This window comes from Callorhinus ursinus, unplaced genomic scaffold (assembly GCF_003265705.2).
Source record: "Callorhinus ursinus isolate GAN/ISIS: 27379988/994484 unplaced genomic scaffold, GSC_fseal_2.0 scaffold10, whole genome shotgun sequence".
Classification (NCBI taxonomy): domain Eukaryota; kingdom Metazoa; phylum Chordata; class Mammalia; order Carnivora; family Otariidae; genus Callorhinus; species Callorhinus ursinus.
The window spans coordinates 73,307,688-73,331,363 of NW_027397072.1; the positions used below are offsets into that span (position 1 = coordinate 73,307,688).

Genomic DNA, 23,676 nt, shown 5'->3' on the forward strand with positions numbered 1-23,676 from the left:
CCTTGTGTATCACCAGAGGTACATTTTGAGAAACAATAGATTAGAACACAGGTTCTCAAAGTGTGGTCCCTGGACCAGCAGCATCAGCATCCTGGGAGCCTATTAACAATGCAAAGTCTGAAACCACCCCCCCGCCCCCACTCCAGACCCGCTAAATCAGAAACTCTTGGCTGAGCCCAGCAATCTGGTTTTTTTTTTTTTTTAATGTTGAGTAACTTCTTCTTATAATATTTTGAATGTCACATCATGTGCTCCTTTGTCCTCCAGATAATGTTGATTTCTACCTCCTCACCCCATCTTAAATTTTGAGGTAATCAAACTACAACCTGGGTACGTTTAGACCATGCATTTTATCTCCCTTTCTGTGGGTGGGATTTCTAATATCAGTTCGGTTTTCAAAGCCTTTACTATGTTGCTTTGACGAAATTCTGTGTGTGCCACTCAGGGCTTATTTTAGCAAGTGGATCATGTTTCGTATTATTATTCAGCTCCTATAACCTTTGCAGTGAATTGGGTTTGTATTGTGCATGTAACACATGCATGCAGGGGTGAGCCCTAGAACTTGTGCTGGATCACAGAATAGAGAATGCTCACCTCCATCTCTTGACTTTACAGGCCCCCCCCAACACACACACACACACGCGCGCGCGCGCACGTGCGCACGCTTCTAGGATCCACTTTTCCTTGTTCTCTTTCCAGAAAGATAGGAATTCTCCTTGAGATTCCTGCTGTCTGTGACCACTGACTAGTTCCATAACTGAGGTCATCTTCAGGTCAAAGCTAGGAAGTCACCATCCAGGAAGTCAGATGTGAGTCTTCATGGGCAGAACCCAGCGTATGCAAATCAAAAAGGGCCTCCTGGTTCAGGTTCTTCTCCAGGACCATGGTGGCTTCCATGGTGTCCAGGGTTTTGCCCCATTCATCTTGGGATAGCTTCTCTAAGTCCTTCCTTGATGTGGTCTCTTCTCTCCCTTTAGTTGTGCAGTTTGCAATGTCCAGCAATCTGGGTTTTATCAAGTTTTCAGGGGGTTCCCAAGAACCTTCAGTTTTGAAAACCACCGCTTTGGATGAGCCTCAGTGTCTTCCGGTTCTCCCATGCTAAGAAGCCAGGTTCCAGAAGGGACAACCTGACACGGAAACCCTAGCTTTGCAGCCAGATCCTAAATCTGTAATCTTGGGAAAGTGTAGCAGCCACTCCGAGTCCTCGCCTCCCTGCCCACAGGAGGAGGATTCCTCATGTGCTCCTAGTGCTGTCAGGAAGATGAACGTGTACGAAGCCCAAACACACCCAGGCATGTGGGGGAGGCGCACCAAATAGTTATTTTCCTCCCCCCTTTTACTTTGGGTCCTAAAGATCTTATTAAATTATGTTTTAATCTGCCACGTTATTTTGCTTGGCAGTCCAGGAGTGAATGAGTAGGGGGCGGAGGACCGACGTACCTGAGGGGATCTCCCAGCTTTGTGTCCACCTGTCTCCTCCCGTGACCCCTGCCCCCACAGGGGACATACACACAGGATTTCCCTGGGAGACACACCACACCCAGGGACAGACTGGGAGTCCCCAGGAACCCAAGTAAGAGGAACCTGCAGCAGAGGCCCTTCAGTCCCACTGAGGCCTCTGCCTTAGAAAAGAACCCAGTGTTAGCCGGCCGGAGGTCAGGCCAGCTGAGGCGAGAGCCCAGCACCAGCCGCCACCAGGAGGGAGCAACAAGACAGGCTGCATGGGCTTCCAGAAAAGAGAAGAAATGGCTGGCTCTGGGAAGTCTGCAGGAGAGCAATGCCCTGGCAGCTGGGCCAATGGCCACAGGCTGGGGCAAGGCTGGGCCCAGAGGCTGGACCCTGGGACTGCCCCAGAGCCGTGGGGCCCAGAGTCAGTCCTTGGTGGCTGGGACCTGTGGGTGACTTTCCATTCTGTGGGCTCCCTGCCACCTTCCTCCCTGGCAGCCCGGCTCAGGCTGCTCCCAGGAGCCCAGAGCCAAGAGGGACTACCGTCTCTTTTTCCCACTCCAGCCCAAGGACTGTCCTCTCTCTGCCTTAGCCCCCACATCATCGACACTAGGCGAGGGCCCCCAGATCGAGGCACTGGCATCGCCTGGGGGGGGGGCGGGTGCAGAGAAATGCAGACTCTCAGGGATCCTGCCCCCCCGCCCCCGATATGCACACAATGAAGGATTCAGAACTGCATTTTCTCAAGATCCCATGTCCCAAAAGTGGTGTAATTTTACTATTTTCAAACCTGTAAGGGATTCTGGCATCTAAATCAGCTCCCAGGAATCCTTTCGCAAGGCAAGTCATCACTCTCAGGCATCTTTTGGGTAAATCCCAATTTTTACGGAATGCCCATAAAGAGAAAAACCAGCACAGAGGCTCCGGTGGCCAGGGCTGTACGGGGAGAGACTTGGGCTCCCAGCTGGCCCTGACCTGTTCTGAGATGTCGGGAACAGCCCTCTGCCTCAGCTTATGCCTCCGGGAAATGGGAAATCAGATGGGGTTTCTCCCACCAGCCTGAGCGAAAGCTCCCCGTGCCAGGTAGAGCTGGGGCTCTGCCCAGCCCCGTGAAAGGGCAACTTGAAAGATCTCTTTGTTCTTGGTCTCTCGCACTGACCTTTCAGAGCGGAGCTGCCACTTTCAACAAATATCCAAACAGGGCCTCAGACCAACCCTGGCCCCTATCAGGCTGCGTGTGGAGAAGCCAGGAAGCCATTGATCCCAACTCAAGTCAAGCCTGGCTGGCCGGGAACAGAAAGACAGGTGTGCAGGCAGGGATGGGTCATCGAGGGAGGCCTCCAGGTGGGAGGCGCGAGGAGGTGGTGAGCCCCTGGCAGCCCCCTTGTCAGCAGCAGGCAGCGGGCAGATTTTCCCAGGTGCTCTGTCTCACTCCATCCTCACAGCTCCTGATGAGGCTGGTAAGGCAGGCATTGTTCTCCCAGCTACCAGCACAATGCTTGGCACAGAGAAGGCACTCAAGAAATCACTGTGGAATGAATAAACTCTCATTTTTCCAACAAGAAAATGAAAGCCTGGTACACACCCGCCTTTCCGGACTATCGCTTCCCGAGGGGAGGGGCGGGCTCGCCCCAGGCACCAAGGCTTCAGACTTTTCTCCCTTTAAACTAAAAAGATTCCCGAGAAGGACAAGGCTTGTCTTTTGACCCAGCAGGGTTACACTTTCCCTTCCTGGCTGTGTGAACTCGAGGACTCCCGGAATTCAGCTAAGTGACTAGTCTTCCCAGAGTACCTACTGTCCCCCAGTGTCTGGTTGGTCATCAGCCCTGTTGACAAGAGACATTCAACAAACACTCGCGGAGTGAACGGAGAGCAAGAATGAGGGAATGAAGTTCTCATTCGTGGCCCTGCAGGTAAGGAGCACGCGGCCTGTTAAATCAGCCACACTCTTGAATTTATTCAGAGCTTAGCAAAGTGTTTTGCATACAGTAGGTCTGCAACAAATATTGTTTTGTTTCGTTTTTTCGTTTGATCTGAAACAGAGAAAAAGAAACGGCGTGGAATTTACGGTTGAACGGAATCCAAACAGACAACTGTGGCATGGGACCCTGGCCAGAAGTCCCCATGTCAGGGCTGACACTGATTACGTAGGAGAGGTTTCTGGTCAAGGACTGAGAAGAACACAGCCAGTTGGCAGACCCCACCAGCTGGAGGGTTGAATCAGGAGGCAAGGTCAGGTGAAGTTCAAACACCTATCAAGCTGTCCCCTCCTGCCATAGACCCATAGCATCAGTTTCAAAAACTAGAGCTCTCCTCTTCACCCCAAGTCGCAGAAAAAGGTAGTGACGCTTCCCTTGCAGGGCACTGAGGACATCCGGGCAAAGAGATCTTTCCTGTCTAGCGAGGTGCGGGATGGGTAGTGAGTGGGTGCTAACAATAAATACGGGCTGTGCGTTAAGAAAGCCTGGGAGAGTATATGCTCTCCAATGGGCCTCAGGGGCTTTCCTGTGCCCCAGAGTGACACAGGTCACTAGGAGGCTCTCTGAGGCTTCCATGTTGGCGGATTCTGGCCCCTGAATCCTCCTTAGAGCACTCTGTCTCCTGCCCTCCCCAGCCCTGCAGAGAGTGGGTGGCTGTCAAGGGTAAGACAAAATTGTTGCTGACTGAAGACACCCCTCACGGGGTCATACCACACAGGAGGCCAGGCCCTCTAAGGCAGAGCCCCTTCCTCACAGCCTGCTGCTGCCCTCTCAAGTCAGCACCTAGCTGGCAGCTGCGCACCCACACACACACTCACACACACCCACAGCCCTCAGCGAGGGAGAGTGCTTTTTATAAGGCTGAACAACCTGCCAAGCCCCAGGAAACTCCCTTAGAAAGCACACACACTCCCTTCTCTATTGTTTGGTTTTGGTACAGTGAGCACGTATTGCTTAAGTAATTTAAAAAAAATTTTTTTTTTTTTTTAACACGCACAAAACATATAGCCCACCTGGTTCAGTACACATGGCTCAAGCTCACTCTCAGCCCAGAGCCAAGAAGAGGTTCTGCAGGTCTAGGTAGAAGGAAGGGGAAAAAAAAAACAAAACACTCCAAAGAGAATGGCCCCTTGCCCACTCTGGGGGAAGAAGCCTGCAGCTCATGTTCTTGTTTCTTGGGAGCTGCCCAGAGACTCGGGTCCTAGTGAGGTCAGGGCCCTGGACGGGGACAGTCAACTTTCCTGCTATTGCGTTGCCCCTGGCTTCCCTTGCACCTCACCCCTGGAGCTGCTTCATGCAAAGGAGAACCAAATCTCTCCCATAGCTAGGACTCTGGGCCCCCGCTGCCACCGTCCGAAGCCACCAGAACACATTCGAAAGGTGCCCTCTCCTGGCAGCTGGTGTCTTCGGAACTACCCGGGACAAAGCTCCGATCAGAGTCCACGGCTGCCCTCTGGTGGCAGCGAGGGGAATCGAACTGAGGGTCTCAGACCCCTGCCCTCTGGACGGGGCCTCTCTCAATTCATAATTTTCCTTTTAGGGTAAGGCCCCTAGGGGAAAAATGAATGGCCCTCAAACCTACTAAGTCTAAAATACTTAGGCCCAGGCTTAACCAAAGCCCAGAATAAGAGAAGAGCTGTCGGAGGTCAAGCAACCCCCGCACGCCCATTTTGCACAGTGGAGAACACCACACCCTTTAAATTATGTCAAATCCTCACACTGAGGGACAAGGTTGGACTCTGGGAGCAGGTACTGCTTGTGGCCTTGGGAGTGGGGCACCCCCAGTCCACCCAGGGCCCACATGGGGATGAGTGCCAGCTCTTAGATTCTGCCCAGAAGCAGATCCCACCATCTCCCCCTGCTCCTCAGGCCCCAAGGGAAGTCTTCTAAGGCCGAGAAGCTCCCTGGTCCCTGAGAGCCCACCGTATCCCAGCAGCACCCCCACCTCCCTAGCACCTAGCAATGTCTGAGGGCTACATTCAGCTCCTTGACTGCTCTGTGCTGGAATGGAAGCTCCCGAAGGAGGGGAGCTCATCCTGTTCCCAGGTTTAACCCCATGAGTCAGGTGGGGTGCCTGGTGCATGGAGGGCTCTCAGAGGCTACCTGTGAAAGGAATGCTTGGGCTATTCTCTGGGGTGTTTTTCCTTAGCCCCCCCCCCCTTACTGGGCAATGACCTCTCTTTACGTGGGGAAGGGTTTTATCACCTTCCCAAACACCCCAAGAGCCCCAGGTGAAGTGGGGGGAATTTACCAACAGGAAATGGCCCTGGAGCACCTCTAAAAACTTTTCAGAGCTGCCCTGGAGGAGAAGACCCAATGTCAGACATCGGGGTCCCAATGTACCTCCGAACCTCTGCCTCTCACACCTTAGGCTAAGGCAGTGGTTCTCAACTGGGGGTGATTTTGCCCTCCGCCACCCAAGACATTTGTCAATGTCTAGACATACTTTTGGTTGTCACACTTGGGGCAGGAAGAGCTACTGGCATCTAGTGGGCCGAGGCCAGGGATGTCGCTAAAGCCTACAACATACTGGTATCTGGCTCACAATGTTAACAGGTCAGTACCTGAGAAACCCTGGATTGAGGCGACTTTTTTTTTTTTTAACTTCCTAACAACAACAGATATATATACAAAAAACCACTGGAACTGGTGATTCACCTAGGAAGATGGAACTCTGACCTGAAGACCATAATGAGTAATTATGAAAGATCGTACCACTGTGGGTGGGGGGTAGGCAAGGCCTGGGACTGTGGGGGGACAGACCCTGCTCAGCACCAGGCTTGCTGGCTCTGGGCAAGTTACTTCTCTCCTTTCCTCAGTAAGTGGGGACATTATTAATTCTTCTTCATAGGATTCTGCCTGGCATGCAGTAAGTATTCAACAAGTATTAGCTACTGTTAAGAGAAAAGGGGGATAGAAATTCTTTAAAGTCCAGCCAAGCACATGGGGCCACAATCCCTGCTCTAAAAATAGCTGTCACATTCCCGGGCCACCTCTGGGCTGGATGCGGGCACAGGAAATGGATGAAGGGGCTGAGTTGTTGCCACATGTCCCGGGGACTGCTGCTCAACACTCAAGCTTTCAAATGTTTGGGCTGTTTGCTTGGAAAGAAATGATTCAGTTTCCATTGATCTTTATTTGGGAGGCACAGGGGCGCTGGGGGAGGGGGAGGAGAAGAGTCAGCATCCTGTCTTTCAGGACTAAAATCTGGGCTTCAGAAGGAAAAGAGGGCGCAGGGTGGGGAGCAGAGTGACAGAAACAGAATGGTAACTGGAATTACTTGGGCTCTCCTGGAGGGGTGAGGGTTGGTTAATGCCCTGTCCACTGCCGGTGGCACCACACACACACACACACACACACGCACGCACGCACATGCACAGCCAGTGTGTGCAGAACACAGACAGGGAGGAAGAGGCCCACTCGGGGAGGGGTGGGACCAGCTTTGGGAAGAGGAGCCACCTGCTGAGAATGGTGACTCAGGGTCCCAGAGGAGCAGAGAGAGCCCTGAGTCAGCATAGCCAGGATCAGCCCAACCATCACCAGGGCCGTCCTTCCCCCACACCCCCAACCACAAAACTGGAAACTACATGGGTTTCGAGGCTACTTGGATCCGAAGCTGGAATCCCAGTGTGTGAGGTGGGGTAAGTTACTCAACCTTGTTGAGGCTCTGTCCCCTCTCGAGTGACCTGGGGTCACCTGACTTCCTTCACGGGACGCTGTCCACTGAACACATGCACACAGCAGGTGTTTGATAACTGCCGGCTCTCTCCGTCCTTCCCTCCTGGCTGTCCTTGACTGTCACCTTAACCTTGTCACACCTGGAACACGTGTGGTGTGGGGAAGGGGAGCGGGCAGCCCTGAGGGGACCGCAGTGGAGCGGGGGTTCACAGCAACACCCCCTGTGCTCTGAGCTCAGTACTCAAGGTGCTTTTCATTCCTGCCTCTCCTTGGATCCTCACCGCACCCCAACCCCCCCCCCCCATGCAGGACAAACAGAAGCCCCCTGTTCGAGGAAGGAAGCGGAGATGGGGGTTGGGGGGGAGAAGAGGAACTTGCCCAGGGTTGCTGGGTGGCCTCCCACCCCTGGGCCCTGCCTTGGAGACCTCCAGATGGCCAGGGCGCCCCCTCCAAACTCTTCCAACTGGAAGCTGAGGCCACACCTACCAAGCCAGCGTGCACTTGGAGCAATCACACAGGAGGTGGGCGCACCTGGCGGCAGCAGCAGGGGCTCATTACCCCTGCCGTTTCTGCTGTGGGCAGGGCAGCCTAATGGGTAGGAGCGTCAGCTGGGTCCTGCATGTGGAGTCCTGGCTCTGCCCCGGGCAGGTCACTTATGTTCTCTGTGTCCCCACGTCCCCCCGTAGAACGGGGATGCAACAGCCCATACCACAGAGGGCTGTTGGGAGGACCAAATACACACGAGGCGAAGTGCTTAGCAAGGGTCTCCCGGAGACTCAGCCTGTATTCAGACAATGAATATCTGTTAAATGCAAGAACGAAGGAGACACTGGAATCCCAAAGGTCTACTCCTAGGGTGTGCCATACAGAAGAGCACCTCTACCCTTCGTGCCTACAGGCGGCCTTGGGAGGGAGGGCCTCTTAAACACGCAGCAGGCATCAGTCAGCACACATTTCTGTAAAGGGCCAGGGAGTAAATATTTTAGGATCTGCTCTCTATTCCAGTCTGGGTGAGAGACAGTAGGTCCACATTTCGTGTGGCTATGTTCCAATAAAACTTTATTTGTAAAAACAGGCGGCAGCAGCCCCGTGCTGCAAAGGTTCCGCCGAGGGGGCATCTCTTCACATCCCCCCTCAGCCCCGAGAGCCGCACCTGCAGACCGAAGGGTGCCCCGGGGTGGGGGCAGGGGCAGGGGCCGGGGCTGTAGCTAGGGAGAAGTAGCCAGGTGGCAGTTGCCTGGGCAGCAAAAACAGGAACCGGCCCTCTGGGCTGCTGTGTCTCTGAAACTGAAGCTCAGCAACCACAAAAGGAAAGAAGAGCACAAGCGGTGGAGGTAGAGCAGAGGCGGCATGCTTCCCAGGGTCCCTGTGATGAGCTCCGGTCCCCAACCCCCCCAGCCACACGGTGGGCTGAGCCCAGGGCTCTGCGGGCTTCCTGCTCCACACGTCCCCAACAGGGACACCCCTGCTTCCCTGGCCTGTCGCAAGAAACATTTTAAACAACAAAAACAAAAGGTGTGAAGTTCAAGCTTGGGCCAGCAGCTTACCCAGCTGGGGACTGTCATGAAAAATAATACAAATCAATGATAATAATGCTTCTGACTTTCCAAGCAGCTGGAATGGATCAGGAGCTCTGGGAGGTATTCTCCCCCGAGAGCAGGGTGACAGCCTGCCTCCTGGTAGGGACCCTTCTACCCTGTTCTTACCATTCAGAAGACAGGGACTCGAGCAGTATCCCCTTGTCTGACGGTGAGGGTAGAGCAGAGACAGAGAAGGGGCACACAGGCCTCCTCCAGGCCAGGGGTCCAGCTGGGGCAGGACTGCCCCCCTCCCCAGGTGTGTGCCTCTGCCTACCTCAGCCTGACAAGTTGGGAACACATCAGCTCCCACCGATCCTCTTGAGAGAGCACACACCAGCACACACCCAGATCAGAGAGGCCAGCCTTAATGTGACGAGCGTCAGGAGCACCCCCGGCCCAGAGAGAAACGTCCACTCCCACTCAGCTGCCAGCGACCTACCCCTTCTTCAGGTTTGTCACATAAGCGCTCTGGAGGGCAGCTTCCAGGAAGTAGGTGAGCTCATAGTCAACCGGGTGAGAGCCTTTCAGGTGCCGTGCCGTGGTGTTATTTGTGATCTGGGAAGGAGAACACAGAGAGAGCCACTGTCTCAGAGTTCTGAGTCAGAGGGGCTGGGGTGAGAGTCAGCCCCGGCAGACCCGGCGGCCCCATCACCGGCGCCCATCCCTAGCTGCCTCAGAGGCACGCCCCTCTCAGACCAAACCCAATCTAACTTGCTTTTGTTTAACATACGTCTGAAACACACTCTCCTCCTTCAAATGCTGGATGCCCACACAGCCCTGCAAAGCTGGTTTTGTCTGCATTTCATAGACATGGAAACTGAGGCTCAGAAGGTGCCTGAGGTCACAAAGCCAGCATGCACCTAAACCTCAAACTTAGGTCTGGCCAGTTACAGGCTCAGGCTATTTCTACGACTTCTTGGTTCACCCAATCAACAAACCCTTGAGTGACTACCATATACCAGGCACCGTTCCTGCCTTAGAACCATGGGATGTCAGAATAGCCCATCGGCTAAGACCCCAGGTTCCTGGAAAACCTGAGCAGCAATTGTGTTATTAACCGACCTGTCCTCAAGCCCCAGCTCTAAGAGGATCATCTAGCCCCACCAAGACAGGCCTGCCTTTCCTATGCCACCTCCCTTCCCTGATCCAAGAAACAAATCAATGAGCCATCCACCTTATCTTTAAGAGAGCTTCTCAGTTCCTTGGAGCTTGCGGCTGGGTCTTAGGAGGGACACACAGCATTCCTGAGAATGCACAGGATTCCACGGCCTGCCCTCCCTTGACCCGAGATAACCAGCTCCCAGGGCCTGTTTGTCAGCCCACTGCCACAGGGCCCTGATTCCGGCCCTGCACACCACAGCCCATCATCGCAACCCCGTTTGAAAGTTGAAAGCCTAGGCTTCTGACTGAATGGGAGACTATTTCATGAAAGTTTTCTCTACACCATATACAATTCTAACGGGAAGGGCTCCTGAAACTCTGCTGTCTAGCAGGGATCCACGTGACCTCAGCAGAGGTCAACTCAACCACGCCAAGTCTCCGAGTGGACTTCTGCCAGGGAATGTGCTCGAGTGCTGTTTTCCCTGAGTCCCTCAATCACTTCTTCCTTCCTCCTAAAATCCAATCAGGCAGAGGGGCTCTAGGGTAGTGACACTCAACAGGGGCACGATTTTACCCTCCAGGGACATTTGGCCTATCTGGAGACAGTTTTGGTTGTCACCACGTTCTGGCTGGGAGGCGGGGAGCTGTTGGCATCTGTAGAGACCAGGGATGCTCCTGAACATTTTATAATACACAGGGCAGCCCCACACAGCAAAGACTGATCTGGCCCCGATGTCCGTAGTGCTGAGGCTGAGAAACCCCGCTCTGGGGGAATCAGCCTGGCCTGAGGATGACTCCTCCAAAAAGGCCTATCACAAGACAGGTGCTGGATTGACATTTTGGCACTTGCCAAAGTAGGTGAGGCTCTGGGCTCTGACTCTCAGCTCATGACACCGACCCCAGGCGCCTCTGCCGCAGCACCTGCCTTCTAGCACCTATTAACTGTCTACTGAACGGAATGTCTAGGCATCACCCCTGAATTCTCCCCCATGAGTGATCAGAGCCACACTCCCAAGGTTCCAGTCCTGCCCATGCCGCTTAGCAACTGTCTGAACTCCTCCCCAAATCCGAGCTTCTCACTTGGGAAATAGGAACAACAGGGCCTCTCCCAGCCAGTGGGTGTGAGGGTTAAATTCGAGAATGGCTGTAAGGTACTCAGAGTACTGCCCGACACAAAAGCAGGAACTCAGTGACCATTTGTAGTATCCTTGTGAAATAGAGCTGTCTATGCTCCTCCCATTAAACCAAGAGCTCCCCAGAAGGGAAGAGCCGGGGTAACATCACAGTATACTGCTAACACCACAACTCTGGCCTGCAAACAGTTCATACAGGCCTCCCGCAAGGGGAAGTGGGGAGAAGGGGAGGCCTGAGGACTTCCAGACCCCGGCTGGCTGGCCTCTGCGGGCCTCTGAAAGGCCCGGACAATGGGCTCCAAGGCCTCCCCTCTGCCTGCCGCTCCCCCTGCTTGTGCTCTCTCTCTCTCTGTCAAATAAATAAAAATAAAATCTTATAAACAAAACAAAACCAAAAACCTCATCTACTAGATGGGGATAAATACCTGCTCCACAGAGTTGTGGTGAGGATTACGTAAGTTTAACGGGTGCAGATAGGCTGTCACATTTGGTCGTTCGAGTTGAGCTCACCCAGGAGGCTCTGGGCTCCCTGGTGCAGACTCTATTAAATCTGTCTGCTGGAGGCAAAGGGTCTCGTACTGACAGAATAGGTCTACTGCGAGGAGCTTTCCAACCACTGAGGTGGAGGGGCGCTGGAGGGGTGGAGGGTGCCTTTTCCCAATATGCACAAGGGCGATCCACGGGCTTAGTGGGGGCCTGCTGTGATAGGTGTTCCATGGAGGCAGCTAGAAGCAGAGTGCCATATTCTCAGCTCACCTTCTCCAACTCCTGCAGGAATACCTGAGCGATCCAGGAGGCCCTCTCGAAGCAGGTGATCACTTCCTCCTCCCTCTCAGTCAGGCGGTGGCGGGAAGCGATGGAGTTGGGCAGGCGTTCCAGGGAGAGGCCTGCGGGAGGAGGACAGCACCTCAGACCTGCCCTGCCCTGGCCCCCTCCCCGACCCCAGGCCCTGCTCACGGGCCCAGCGGTGGGCTCACCCCGGGGGAAACCCGGGCTCAGGGGCAGCCAGTGGGGGGCGAGGTCGGCGGCAGGGAAGGAGGAAGCTAAAGCGGTGGTATTGGTGGTGGCTGGGGTCAAGCTGCGGGCTGACAGCGGGCACCCCCAAACCCCACACGGAACCACATCGTGGCGCTCCCATGTCCAACTCCTGCCCACCCTTCCAGGCCAGCTCTTACAGGAACCATTTCCTGACCCTCCTTCCAAGTCGCTGGCCGGAGATACCCGCTGCCCGGGCCCTCGCTGTTTCTACGCTGTACTGCGGGTGCTGACACCCAGCACTTCTCTCCCCCCGTGGCTGAAAGCCCCGCGTGGGCAAACTGTGAGCCTTTCTGCACCACCTCTGCAGGCCCTACCGTCTGCCCATTGACAGAGGCTGGAGCTAGGCACCCTTCCACAGAACCAGTTTGGTCCTCGCCTAAGTTACTCACACGTGGGTCAGCCGGCAAGCAGACAGCTGCCGCCTCTACCCCCAAGGCACGCACTCCGTTATTTTTTTTTACCACAATGAATTTTTTTTTAAATAAAATAAAGTAAAACCATTGCTCTAAAGCAAAAACAAAACAAAACAAAACAAAACACCCCCCCAAAAAAGCATAAACGAACCAAAGAAAGGGTCAGAAGCCAAGAAGGGAAAGCACTGTTATGCCTGTTAGCGGTGGATGCCATAAAGGAAAACAACTATATTTGCATCAGTTTTTTTTTTTTTTAAGACAAGAAAAAGACTGAATAAATTCATGGTCATGGAGAAGAAAAGTCTAGAGTCAAGATGAGACCAGCCTGAAGAGGACAGACACTGTCTGAGCACCCTGCCCAAGGCTCTACCCCCTGAAACGTCCCAGTATATGCACCCGTTAACACCCCACCCTGTTTTGGGTCAAGTCAGTCTCAACTGTGTTTCCGTCACATGTGACTAACACACAGACCTGACTAGAGAGTGCTGTCCTGGACCGGTGCTTCCTCACGGGCAGCAGCCAGGTCTCTCTCATCTTCGTGTGCCACACTGTACTTTACATGCAACAGGTGCTTAGGATGAACTTACTGGAGAAGCTGTAGGAGTAGAACCCCCAACGCTCTGCTGCCCTGCGCCCCACGGCCAACCGATGACCGTGCCCTCAATACTTCCCTTCCCCTTCTCTGCCTCCCTTATTTTAGGCTTTACTTCTCGAGTGGATGACCACATCAGCCTCCCTGGCCTCCCTGCCTCCAGTCGTGTTCTAATGTGTCCTGCACACTGCTCCCAGGGTGATCCTTCCAGAACTCTACTGCTTCAACCCTTCAGTGGTCCCCAGTGCTACAGGGTGAGGTCCAAACTCCCGGTGCTCCATACCAGCCCCTCTAGGATTCCATCCCTGTCACCGGGCCATCCTTGGTGCTTGCCATGCGCTACAGGCTGAATGTTTGTGCCCCCAGCCTCCAGGTCCTATGTTGAAGACCTAGTGTCCAAGGTGATGGTATTAGAGGCAGGGGTCTGTGGGAGGTGATGAACAGGATTCGTAGCCTTATAAAAGAGACCCCAGAGAGCTGCCTCACCCCTTCTGCCACGTGATCACAGAGGAAGTCAGCAGCCTGCAACCCGAAAGAGGGTCCTCACCATAACCCAACCATTCTGGTGCCCTGATCTCAGACTTCCAGCCTCCAGAGCTGTGAGAAATAAACGTGTTGTGTATAAGCCACCTAGTCTGTACTTTGTTAGAGCAGCCCGAGCTAAGACACCACAGCTGCCGCACCCACACCCGACCTCCTGTTTCCAACTGCTGACCTTGTTCAAGTTTTTCCTCCTGCCGGGAATGCACCCCCGCCCCACCTAATCCCCCAGGTCCACCCCAAATCACCACTTACCTTCTGCCCCTCCAAATACTGCCTCCTCTATGGAGCCCCTCCTAATATGCCCTGGTATGACCAACCCTTCCCTCCTGGGGCCCCAGTCTATGCTTGACATACTCCTGCTCCACCATTTCTTATACTTATTTCTTCGCACGCTTGCCCAGTCAGACCGTATGCTTTTAAAGGCACAACCATCTCACGTTCATCTTTCTACCGATTGGGTGGGCACTCAGCAAGCACTGGCCGGCTGGCGGAAGACATGGCAAGCCCGATCCTGCCTGACAGAGTGCCAAGTGCCCTGCAAACACAAGGTAAGGAATTATCGTTTTGCATGGCTAGATCCCAACTCATATGGATTTAGTGACCTTGCCCTCTGCCAGGCTGGGGCATGAACGGGTCCAAAGGTTGGGGTGACTCGGCCTGGGCGAAGGCAGTCACAGAACGTGAAGGCCTTTGCTCAACACAAAGACTCAGTGACCAGGGTCACTGAGTGTCACCGTGCCTCCTGCCAAATGACTCATAACCAGGAGGGAAAAGCTCCTCACTCGCGAGCGCTAAACGGGGCGGAAGACTAGTGGGAGTCCTGGAGGAGACGCAGAAAGAAGGCACAAGGCAGGCACCACTGCTCACTGCTGGTGCTGGCCCTGCCCCTCCTCCCTAGCTGCGGGGCCTGTCCGCCCTGCAGGAAGATGGGACAAACCAACTGTTCAGAGGCCTGGCCTGGGAGACCAAGGGCAGACGGCGGAAGGACACAGACATTCCAGAAGCCCTACAGTGGATCTGTTTCAACACGGTCACTCTGTGGCTATGTGAGAGACAGGCTGCCTGTCTAGGCCGGGCCCAGACCTGGGATGGATGATGCCAGCCGCCTGGCCGGCTCAGGCTGCCTCCAGTGGGCTGGCCACTGCAAAGTGGTCAATTGAGTAACATCTGTCAGCGGAGCCTCCACTGTCCACCGTTTCATTTGTTCCTCGTGCGCCCAGCAGGGGCCTCTCTGCCATGCTCCTCTGGAAATTCTCAGTCCCGTCCTCCTGGAAAACTCGCAGCGAAACCCCCTCCTCTCTGAAGGCTTCGTAAGCCTCCTGACCTGAGAACCAGCAGCACATTTTCCCTGCATCTCCTTTGCATATGCCTTTTTCCTCCCCTGGAACCATCCTCTCTGCCCATTCCTGATTGCTCTTGGCACCCAGTGAGAGCAGGGCCTGGTGACTGGTGAGTGGATGGATGGAGCTGAATGCACCCATTCACTTATGCCGAGGAGAGAGCCCGCGGGCTTTCTCCTGCTCCACTTACAAAATGGTTTTTTGCTGAATTCATAAACAAACTGTGGCATATTTATACAATGGAACACCACTCAGACATAAACTAAAGGACAAACTCTTGATATACATACAACATGGATGAATCTCCAAGAAATCGAGTTGTGCAGAAGAAGCCAGATATCAAAAAAGTCCATGCTATAGGATTTCAGTTACATGACGTTCAAAAAAGGGCAATATGATCTGTAGTAATAGAAATGAACCAATCACCAATCATTGCCGGGGGGCTGAGGATGGGGGTAGAACGAGAACCAACTGTTAAAGGGCCTGCAGGAAACTTCTGGGGCGATGGCAATATTCTTTGTCTTTACTGGGGTATTGGTCACATGGGTATTTACACCTGTCCAACTCACCAAATTATACACCTAAGATCGATGTACCTCACTGTATGAACATTGATCAAAAATAATTGGTTAGGATGCCTTCTCTGAAGGAAGCAATTGTGAGAGCAGAGAACTGAAAGATCAAAGTACAAGAGCTATGGTCACTAAGGGGGTCGGTCCTCTGTGAAATAATCTCCAATACACATACAACCAAAAAGCTTCCTGGAGCTGGCAATGGCTTTTCCTAATGAGAGTCACAGTCTAGGCATCCAGTTCTGCCCATAAAAAGGGGCTTCTTGACCTTACATTTGTTTTTTGACTCCCACGAAGGTCCATTTTCCTGTCCACAAATATCTGATGGGAAACCCACTCCAGTACTTGGGTCCCTTCACCCTCTGCCCCATGAGCGTTTCTGCACCAGTGGCCAAACCACAACACTTGATCCAAGATGAGACGGGCTGCTCCTGAGCCCGGCCCCCAAAGGACCACACAGCCCTGTGAGTGGGCAGAAAGCCAGGGGCTGCCAGGAAGCCCAGGGCACTGCCTCACAAGTCCCACTGGCAAAGGGGCCTTTCTGTGAAAACACCCAGCTCTACAAGCCAAGGGAGGGCCCCTTTCAAGAAGAGTGCTTGCTTTTTCATTAAGTCAGAACTTTTTGGTTTGGAGGCAAGCTGATCTGGTTTAGCCCTGGGCTCAATATCCTGGCGGGTCCCTGCCTCTTCAGGCTAAGATGACTCATCACATCACAGATGGGCGTCTTTCCAAGAAGCCCCACCCTTGGAGCCCTGGGCCCTAGATGCAGAGGTGGAGAGCACAACATTTCCTCTGCAATGGAACTTTCCAGCTGGGTGGACCCCTTTACTCCCTCCTATGCAGTAGGTCCAAGGGCACAAGGCACCCACAGAAGGCTAAGCCCAGACTTAGGTACCTGGGTTGAGGAGAGGGAGAGGAAGAAATGCAAGTCATTGCTTCAGCCCTCAGGGAGGAAGCCTCATGCCAGGTAGGGAAGAACCCTTATAAATCACACTCAGAAGCAGGGCACTGTGGGAACACAAAATGGTACAGCCGCTGTGGCAAACAGTGACAGTTCCTCAAAAAATTACAAACAGGGGCACCTGGGTGGCTCAGTCGTTGAGCGTCTGCCTTCGGCTCAGGTCATGGGGATCGAGCCCCGCACTGGCCTCTCTGCTCAGCAGGAGGCCTGCTTCTCCCTCTCCCACTCCCCCTGCTTGTGTTCCCTCTCTCGCTGTGTCTCTCTCTGTCAAATAAATACATACAATCTTTAAAAAAAAAAAATTACAAACAGAATTACCTTATGAGTCCAGCAACTCTGCTTCTGGGTGTAGACCCAAAAGAACTGAAAGGAGTGTCTCAGGGAGGTATCTGTACACCCATGTGCACGCAGCATTAGTCACAACAGGCTAAAGGGAGAAGCATCCCTGGGGTACACTGATGGGATGCATGGATAATGAAAACATAATACATGCCTACAATGGGATATTACTGAGCCTTCAGAAAGAAGGAAGTCCTACCATAAGCCACATAGATAAACCTTAAGGCCATTATGCTAAGTGAAATAGGCCAGTCACCAAAAGACAAATAGTATATGATTCCACTTCTATGTAGAACCTGAAGTAGCCAATTCATGGAGACAGAACGGAGAACAGCAGATGCCAGGGGCTGCAGAGAAGGGCAAATGGGGAGATGTTCAGTGCGTACAGAGTTGGGGTTTTGCAACATAAAGAGTTCTGGAGACTGGATGCACGATGTGAATGTTTGTACCACTACTGAATTGTATGTACACTTAGAAGTGATCAAGATAGTGAATTTTATGTTACATGTATTTCACCACAATTAAAAATAAAATCTTTAAAAGTTAGTTAAGATACTCTATTTTACCAATGTTTTAAGCTACAGTCTTAACCTACAGGGTTATATTAGTTTCAGGTGTACAACACAGTGATTCAACACTTCCATACATCACCCGGGGCTCGTCACGACAACTACTCCTTATTCCCCATCACCCGTTTCCCCCAGCCCCAGTTTGTTCTCTACAGTTATGAGTCTGTTTCTTGGGTTTGTCTCTTTTTTTTTTCCCCCTTTGCTCATTCTTTTTTGTTTGTTTCTTAAATTCCACATTATGAGTGCAAGCATATGGTATTTGTCTTTCTCAGACTGACTTATTTTGCGAAGCATTATACTCTCTAGCTCCACCCACGTTGTTGCAAAGAGCAAGATTTCACTTTTTTATGGCTAACATTCCATTGTACCTATATACCACATCTTCTTTATCTATTCATCAATCAATGGGCACTTGGGTTGCTCCGTATCTTGGCTATCATGAATAATGTTGCTATAAATATAGAGGTATGTATCTCTTTGAATTAGTGTTTTTGTATCTTCCAGGTAAACACCCAGTAGTGCGATTACTGGATCATAGGGTAATTCTGTTTTTAACTTTTTTTTTTTTTTTAGATTTTATTTATTTGCGAGAGAGAGACAGAGACAGTGAGAGAGAGCACAAGTCAGGAGGAGAGGGAGAAGCAGGCTCCCCACAGAGCAAGGAGCCCGATGCGGGACTCGATCCCAGGACCCTGGGATCATGACCTGAGCCCAAGGCAGACGCTTAACCGACTGAGCCACCAGGTGCCCTCTGTTTTTAACTTTTAAGCTCCATACTGTTTTCCATACTGTTTTTCCACCAGTTTGCATTCCCACCCACAGTGTAAGAAGGTTCCTTCTTCTCCACATCCTCGCCAACACCTGTTGGTTCTTGTGTTGTTGATTTTAGCCATTCTGATGGGTGTGAGGTGCTGTTTCAATGTGGTTTTGATTTGCATTTCCCTGGTGGTCAGTGATGTTGAGCATCTTTTTATGTATCTGTATATTTTACCAATTTAAAAAAATGGAAAAAAAAAAAGGGAAAGTGGACAATTTGATTCCATGTGCCAGTCACCAAAAAGTACATATGCTTTGATCCAGTAACTCTACTTCTAGGAATTTATCACTAAAAAAATTAATGACATATGCAAAAATTTAGTTTCAAAGATATCTATGGCAGCACTGTTTATAATGGCAAAAAGATGAGATTTAACCTACAGGTCCAATAACGGGACAAGTTTGCTAAATTACAACAAAAGATTCTTACATGTGATACTATAAAGCTTTAAACAGTGATGTAGACATGTATTGGAAAATGGCTCATAAAATAATCACTTTAGAAAACAGATTATAAAATATGACTGTATGAACTTATTTTTGTTTATAAAACAACCACATATAAATCTACAGGAAAAAAGACTGGAAGGATATACTCAAAATGTTTATAGAAGCCCTAAGTCTCAGTTTCATGAAACACAAAATGGGATTACTATCAATGCCCAACTCATGGGGGACCGTGCAGTTGAAATTTGGTGGTACTATATAGATTAGAACACATGCTCTCAGAGAATGTTAAGTGAGGCTCATAATGACCTCTCTGGAAGGGATTTGGTCCTTCCCTGGGATGACAAACGAAACCTCTAATTCGAGGAGGAGAGATTCCTTCCAACACCCCTCAGTTAAAAGTGCCAGAGTCCACACTGGATCCAGGTCTTCTGGCTTCTACAATGTCTGGGTCTCCCCCTACCCGCTGTCACCCCCAGGGGTTCCCAAACGTTGGACTTCTGGCCAGCCCCTGGTAGCCCACCTTTCACATGCGTATCTGATGGCTGAGTTATAGCCGTCCACCCTGCAAGGGGACAGGCCCTCATGTCGGTGCTGGGGACTCAAATGCACCCCTCAAAGCCTGACTGCACTCCACGCCCCCAGCCCAGGAAGGCACTCAGCAAAGGCCAGGTGCACACACAAAGAACACACCTAGCCCCTTCTAAGATGCCCCAACAGCATTCCCCTCCACTTCTCTCCCTCTGGAGGCCGGGCCCTCGCTCCCAGGACTGCAGTGTGGGGGCAGGGCAGCCATAACAAGAGTGCTGACCCACTTCCCCACAAGGCCAGCGACCCACGCCCCCTTTGCAAAGGAAGCCAAAATCAACAGCTAATTCCTGCCATACCAGGACTAAACCGCGCCCCCCAGACAAAATATGCGACTGTGTCCTGCCCTAGGAGCAGCCTGGTGTCTTCATTTTCAAAGTTTCAATAAGCCACAAGTTCCCAGGTGAGAGCAGAATAGCTTGGGGTTGCACTAACCGAAAGAGAATAGAAAAACAAAAACAAAAGCTCGAGGACGGAGGAGAAGAGAATTTGTGGATCGTCATTCTCACGGTTGCTAAGTGGTTTGTGGTTTTGTGTGTGTGTGTGTGTGTGTGTGTGTGTGTGTGTGTGTTTTACATTTTTACTTTCCACAGCACCTTCACCACTTAACAGCTAGCTAGCTGTTAAGTATTTGGGGAGAACCGAGGCCATCTTTCTCCACAGCCAGGCCCGTGTTCTACCCGTCAGCTGGCGGGCAAGCCTGTCCAGAGGGTGGTCTGTGGCCTCCCTGGTGCTGGGCCGTGAGCGAGAGGGGGAGAAGGGCAGGACTCATGGCTGGGGAAATGGAGGGTCATTCCTCCTTACATGTCACCACACAGAGCTAGCGCCAGAGAAACGGAAGTGACACAGGCCCAAGGGGAGAGGCAGCCCTTTGCCATGGAACAGCCCTCCGGGAGGTGCACAGTGATAGCGCGCCTTGGGGGGCTGAGCAGGTGAGCTTGAGATGTCGACAGCGCAGGCCCTGAAGCTCTGCCTGCCCATCAAAGCATGGCTACCTAGGGCCAAAGTTCTAGAATACCAGCAAAGAGACATCCTGAGCTTTATTTATTTTTTTTTAAGATTTTATTTATTTATTTGACAGAGAGAGAGGGAACACAAGCAGGGGGAGTGGCAGAGGGAGAGGGAGAAGCAGGCTCCCTGCTGAGCAAGCAGCCTGATGTGGGGCTCCATCCCAGGACCCTGGGATCATGACCCGAGCCGAAGGCAGACGCTTAACCAACTGAGCCACCCAGGCGCCCTCACCCTGAGCTTTACTGCAAGGCTCTCAATGCCCCCTCATTTCCCAGTCAGTCCCACACCCGCCACCCCCTTTGCTCTAAGAAGGTGTGATCATGCCCCACCTCTCAATAAGTCACCTCCATTTCTCCTGGGCCTTCTCTTTGGACTCTTCCTTTACCTGGAAGGCACCTCTTCTACTCATCTGCAGATGATTCCTCCATAAATTCAGGTTCACCTCTAAGCTAACCTAGAAAAGCTCCACAACTAGCTAGGGCTCATTCACTTCCCTCTGCAACAGAGTGGTTCAATCCAACAAGTACTTTTTGGGCAGCAGGGATGGCCCCAAATGCTGGAGTCACAGGGAGCCTGAGTTCAAATCCTGACCTGGTCACTACTGGTATAACTTGAAGTGAGTCAGTGCTGCCTGAGCTCTGGGATTCTGCCCTCCATACCTCTCACCTACTTTGGTAAAAGCACCCTGATTTTCCTTTGAGGAACCATTCTTCCAACTCAGTCCATAAGATTCAGGTGGAGAAATCCCACCTCTGGCACCAACCCAGAAACCTAGTTGAGACCAAGCCAGGTCAGTGAGACACTCTCTCCTCCTGCGGTTCTAAGTGCTATGTGCCGAACCATGTAAACCTGGAGCTGTTGAGAAAGAAATCAACACAAGGAGCGCCTGGATCCAGCTATGCCTGATGCCCAACTACCTGCCTTGACTTTCTGGTTACATGGGTGCATACATTTCCAGTGCCTCCCTCCTTTTTATTGTTGCTTTTCCAGCCAGTTGGAGTTGCATTTTTGTCATTATAACCCTAAGTCTGATTATATGGAAACTGATCCCCAGAAGTATGATGTCAGAGGGGATAATTTCTGAAGTGCAAGACTGGCTGAGTTAAGGTCAGATATGAGTGAGGATTTACCATCTCCCAACTAAGAAACTGGAATTCTAGATACACAGCAGCAGTAGTGCCCATTGAAATGCAGCCTATTTTGTCTTGAGGTGAAGACTGGAGCTTTAGGGCATCTGGTAGAACATTTCAGGATATTAGCCTATGCTGGATACTTCTTAGGGTCCACACAGTAAAGCCTACAAAAAAAAAAAAGGGCAAGCTTCACTCCCGGCAATCCCTCAGGACAATGCAGCTTTGTTAAGGGGCCTGTTTTGCTTGTGGACAACAATCAGAGGTGGCTGAGGGTCAAGTCAGATAACCAGGGTTGAAAATTCCTTTTTTTTTTTAAGTAGGCTCCATGCCCAGCATGGAGTCCAACACAGGGCTTGAACTCACAACGCTGAGATCAAGACCTGACTGTTATAAGAGTTGGACACTTAACTGACTGAGCTACCCTGACACCCCAGGGTTGGAAATTCTCTGCTCCTGCTGAAGGTTGTGCCATAGGAAACGGGAAGACTAGACCCTATTGAGAGCTAAGGCTGGGGCTTGGGAAAGGCCTGATCCCCCATGATCTCACAAGGACCCCGTGCTATGGCTTTCATGTGCTACTACAGAGCCAAATGCAGCTTGCGGGCAAGAGGTGTGAGCACCCCCCCCAGCCCAGCCCACTGCTTACCCACTAAACTGAGGGCTGGGGGCTGAGAGGGGCTCTGAGGCCTGCTGCAGAGGATCTACAGCCAACGGTTTTGGTGTCAGTAAAACCTCTGGCACTAGTTTCTTAACCATGGAGATGATCTGATGCCAAATGTCCAAAGGAGAGCATTAGAGCCAGACCGACCCCAAACCTGGAAAACAAGGCCTCAGACCGCTCAACTCTTAAGGTGATCCCAGACATGTTACCCCCATTTGGAAGTGGGCTGCTAAGAAGCTGCAGCCCCAGAGGGGACTTTGCAAATGCCACAGAATAGAAGTGGGGGCAGCCCCATGGCTGGGGCACCATGGCCAGCAGGAAGTTCACTGCCCTGCCCACAGCAGGCCATAGAGATAGGCTACAGACTAGCCACCTCTGGGGTGTTTCCATTTCCTGATTTTCCCAAATGGTAGACTCCACTGACACTATGACCGGTCTGTTCAGGGACTGGACAGTTAGAGCTTGTGACTCATCAGTCTGGCCATAGCTACCTCGTACTTAGCTCCTCCTCCAGAGCAGCTGCTTCTCCCAGAGCCACATCACACCAGCAGCAGACTTTGCTCACCTCACTGCCACTCCCTCAAGGGAAGGGACCCTAACTGTTCATCTGTGCATCCCTGGCAGGTGCAGGCTGAATCAACTGGGGCAATTTTTATTTCTCCAGGAAGACATGGGCCAGGGACCATGAGGGGTACAGACACCTGGCAGGAGGAACATACTGACCGAACTGGGGAGACTGGGTCAAGGTCCAAATGAGCTTGAAGGAGGAAGAGAATGCTATAGGCTGCTGGTGGAGGGAAGCCTGCAGGTGGTGGAGGCACCTGGACTGTGCCTACAGGGAGTGTTAGGGTTATCTCTGTGCACAGTAAATAAAGAAGCGGCCTGGTGGGCATGAGCAGCGGCTCAAGAAAAGGAAAAGGGGCAGAACTCTGTAGATCACGTTGGACACCAGGAGCAGACCTCATTCAGCTGGAGCATGGATGGCTCCAGGAAGGGAGAAGAGGGAGAGAAGATGGGGGGTACAGAAAAGAGGACCACCTGTCCCCCAGGGGCTTCCAGTTCAGCAGGGAGCTAGGACTGGCAGCCGTGAGCATGCAGAATCAAACAAGCAGGCTCTGTCCAGGGCTTCACAAGGGTGGCAGACAGACCCTCTGAGAAGGGCCTCGAAACCAAATTATTCTTGATTGTTTTTTAATACAAAGTAAATGGAAGATGTTCCCCCCAAACAAATCAAGATGGTGGTGGGGCAACACCATGAAAAGTAGGTATCTACTGGGGCGCCTGGGTGGCACAGTGGGTTAAGCATCTCACTCACGGTTTCGCCTCAGGTCGTGATGTCGGGGTCGTGAGACTGAGCCTCGAGTCAGGCTGCGCGCTCAGCACGGAGTCTACTTGAGTTTCTCTTGCCCCCTCCCTCTGCCTCTCCCCCCACCCCGTGCTCACTCTGCTCTTTCTCTCTCTCTCTCTCTCAAATAAATAAATCTTAAAAATAAAATAGAAGCTGGCAGAAGTCACAAGGGGGCCGCTGCAGGGCCTGGGGAACAGGGTGGGAGAGCAGACTTGCCACTCCAGTCCCCGGTGACTGGTGTCGACCCTGAAAAGGAAGTTTTCTGACCAGCTCACGCAGCAACACCACTGCCCCAGGCTGCTTCCACGCTAAGCAGACCCAGGGAACAGTGGTACAAGGCTTCACCGGGGGCTGTGGCTCCTAGTCAACCCAGGGCTAATGGACACCA

At 52.2% G+C, this 23,676-nt stretch overlaps 1 protein-coding gene across 1 annotated transcript in view; it reads right to left on the reverse strand.

Annotated features, from left to right (window-relative positions):
* TTC7A (tetratricopeptide repeat domain 7A) overlaps nt 1–23,676 on the reverse strand; it is a 116,270-nt gene that overhangs the window by 75,285 nt on the left and 17,309 nt on the right. The window contains exons 4-5 of the mRNA XM_025868873.2: nt 11,674–11,804; nt 9,123–9,238 (exon numbers count right to left, since the gene is read on the reverse strand). Of these exons, the coding sequence (XP_025724658.1) occupies nt 9,123–9,238; nt 11,674–11,804 (247 nt within the window). The remainder of the gene's footprint in view (nt 1–9,122; nt 9,239–11,673; nt 11,805–23,676) is intronic.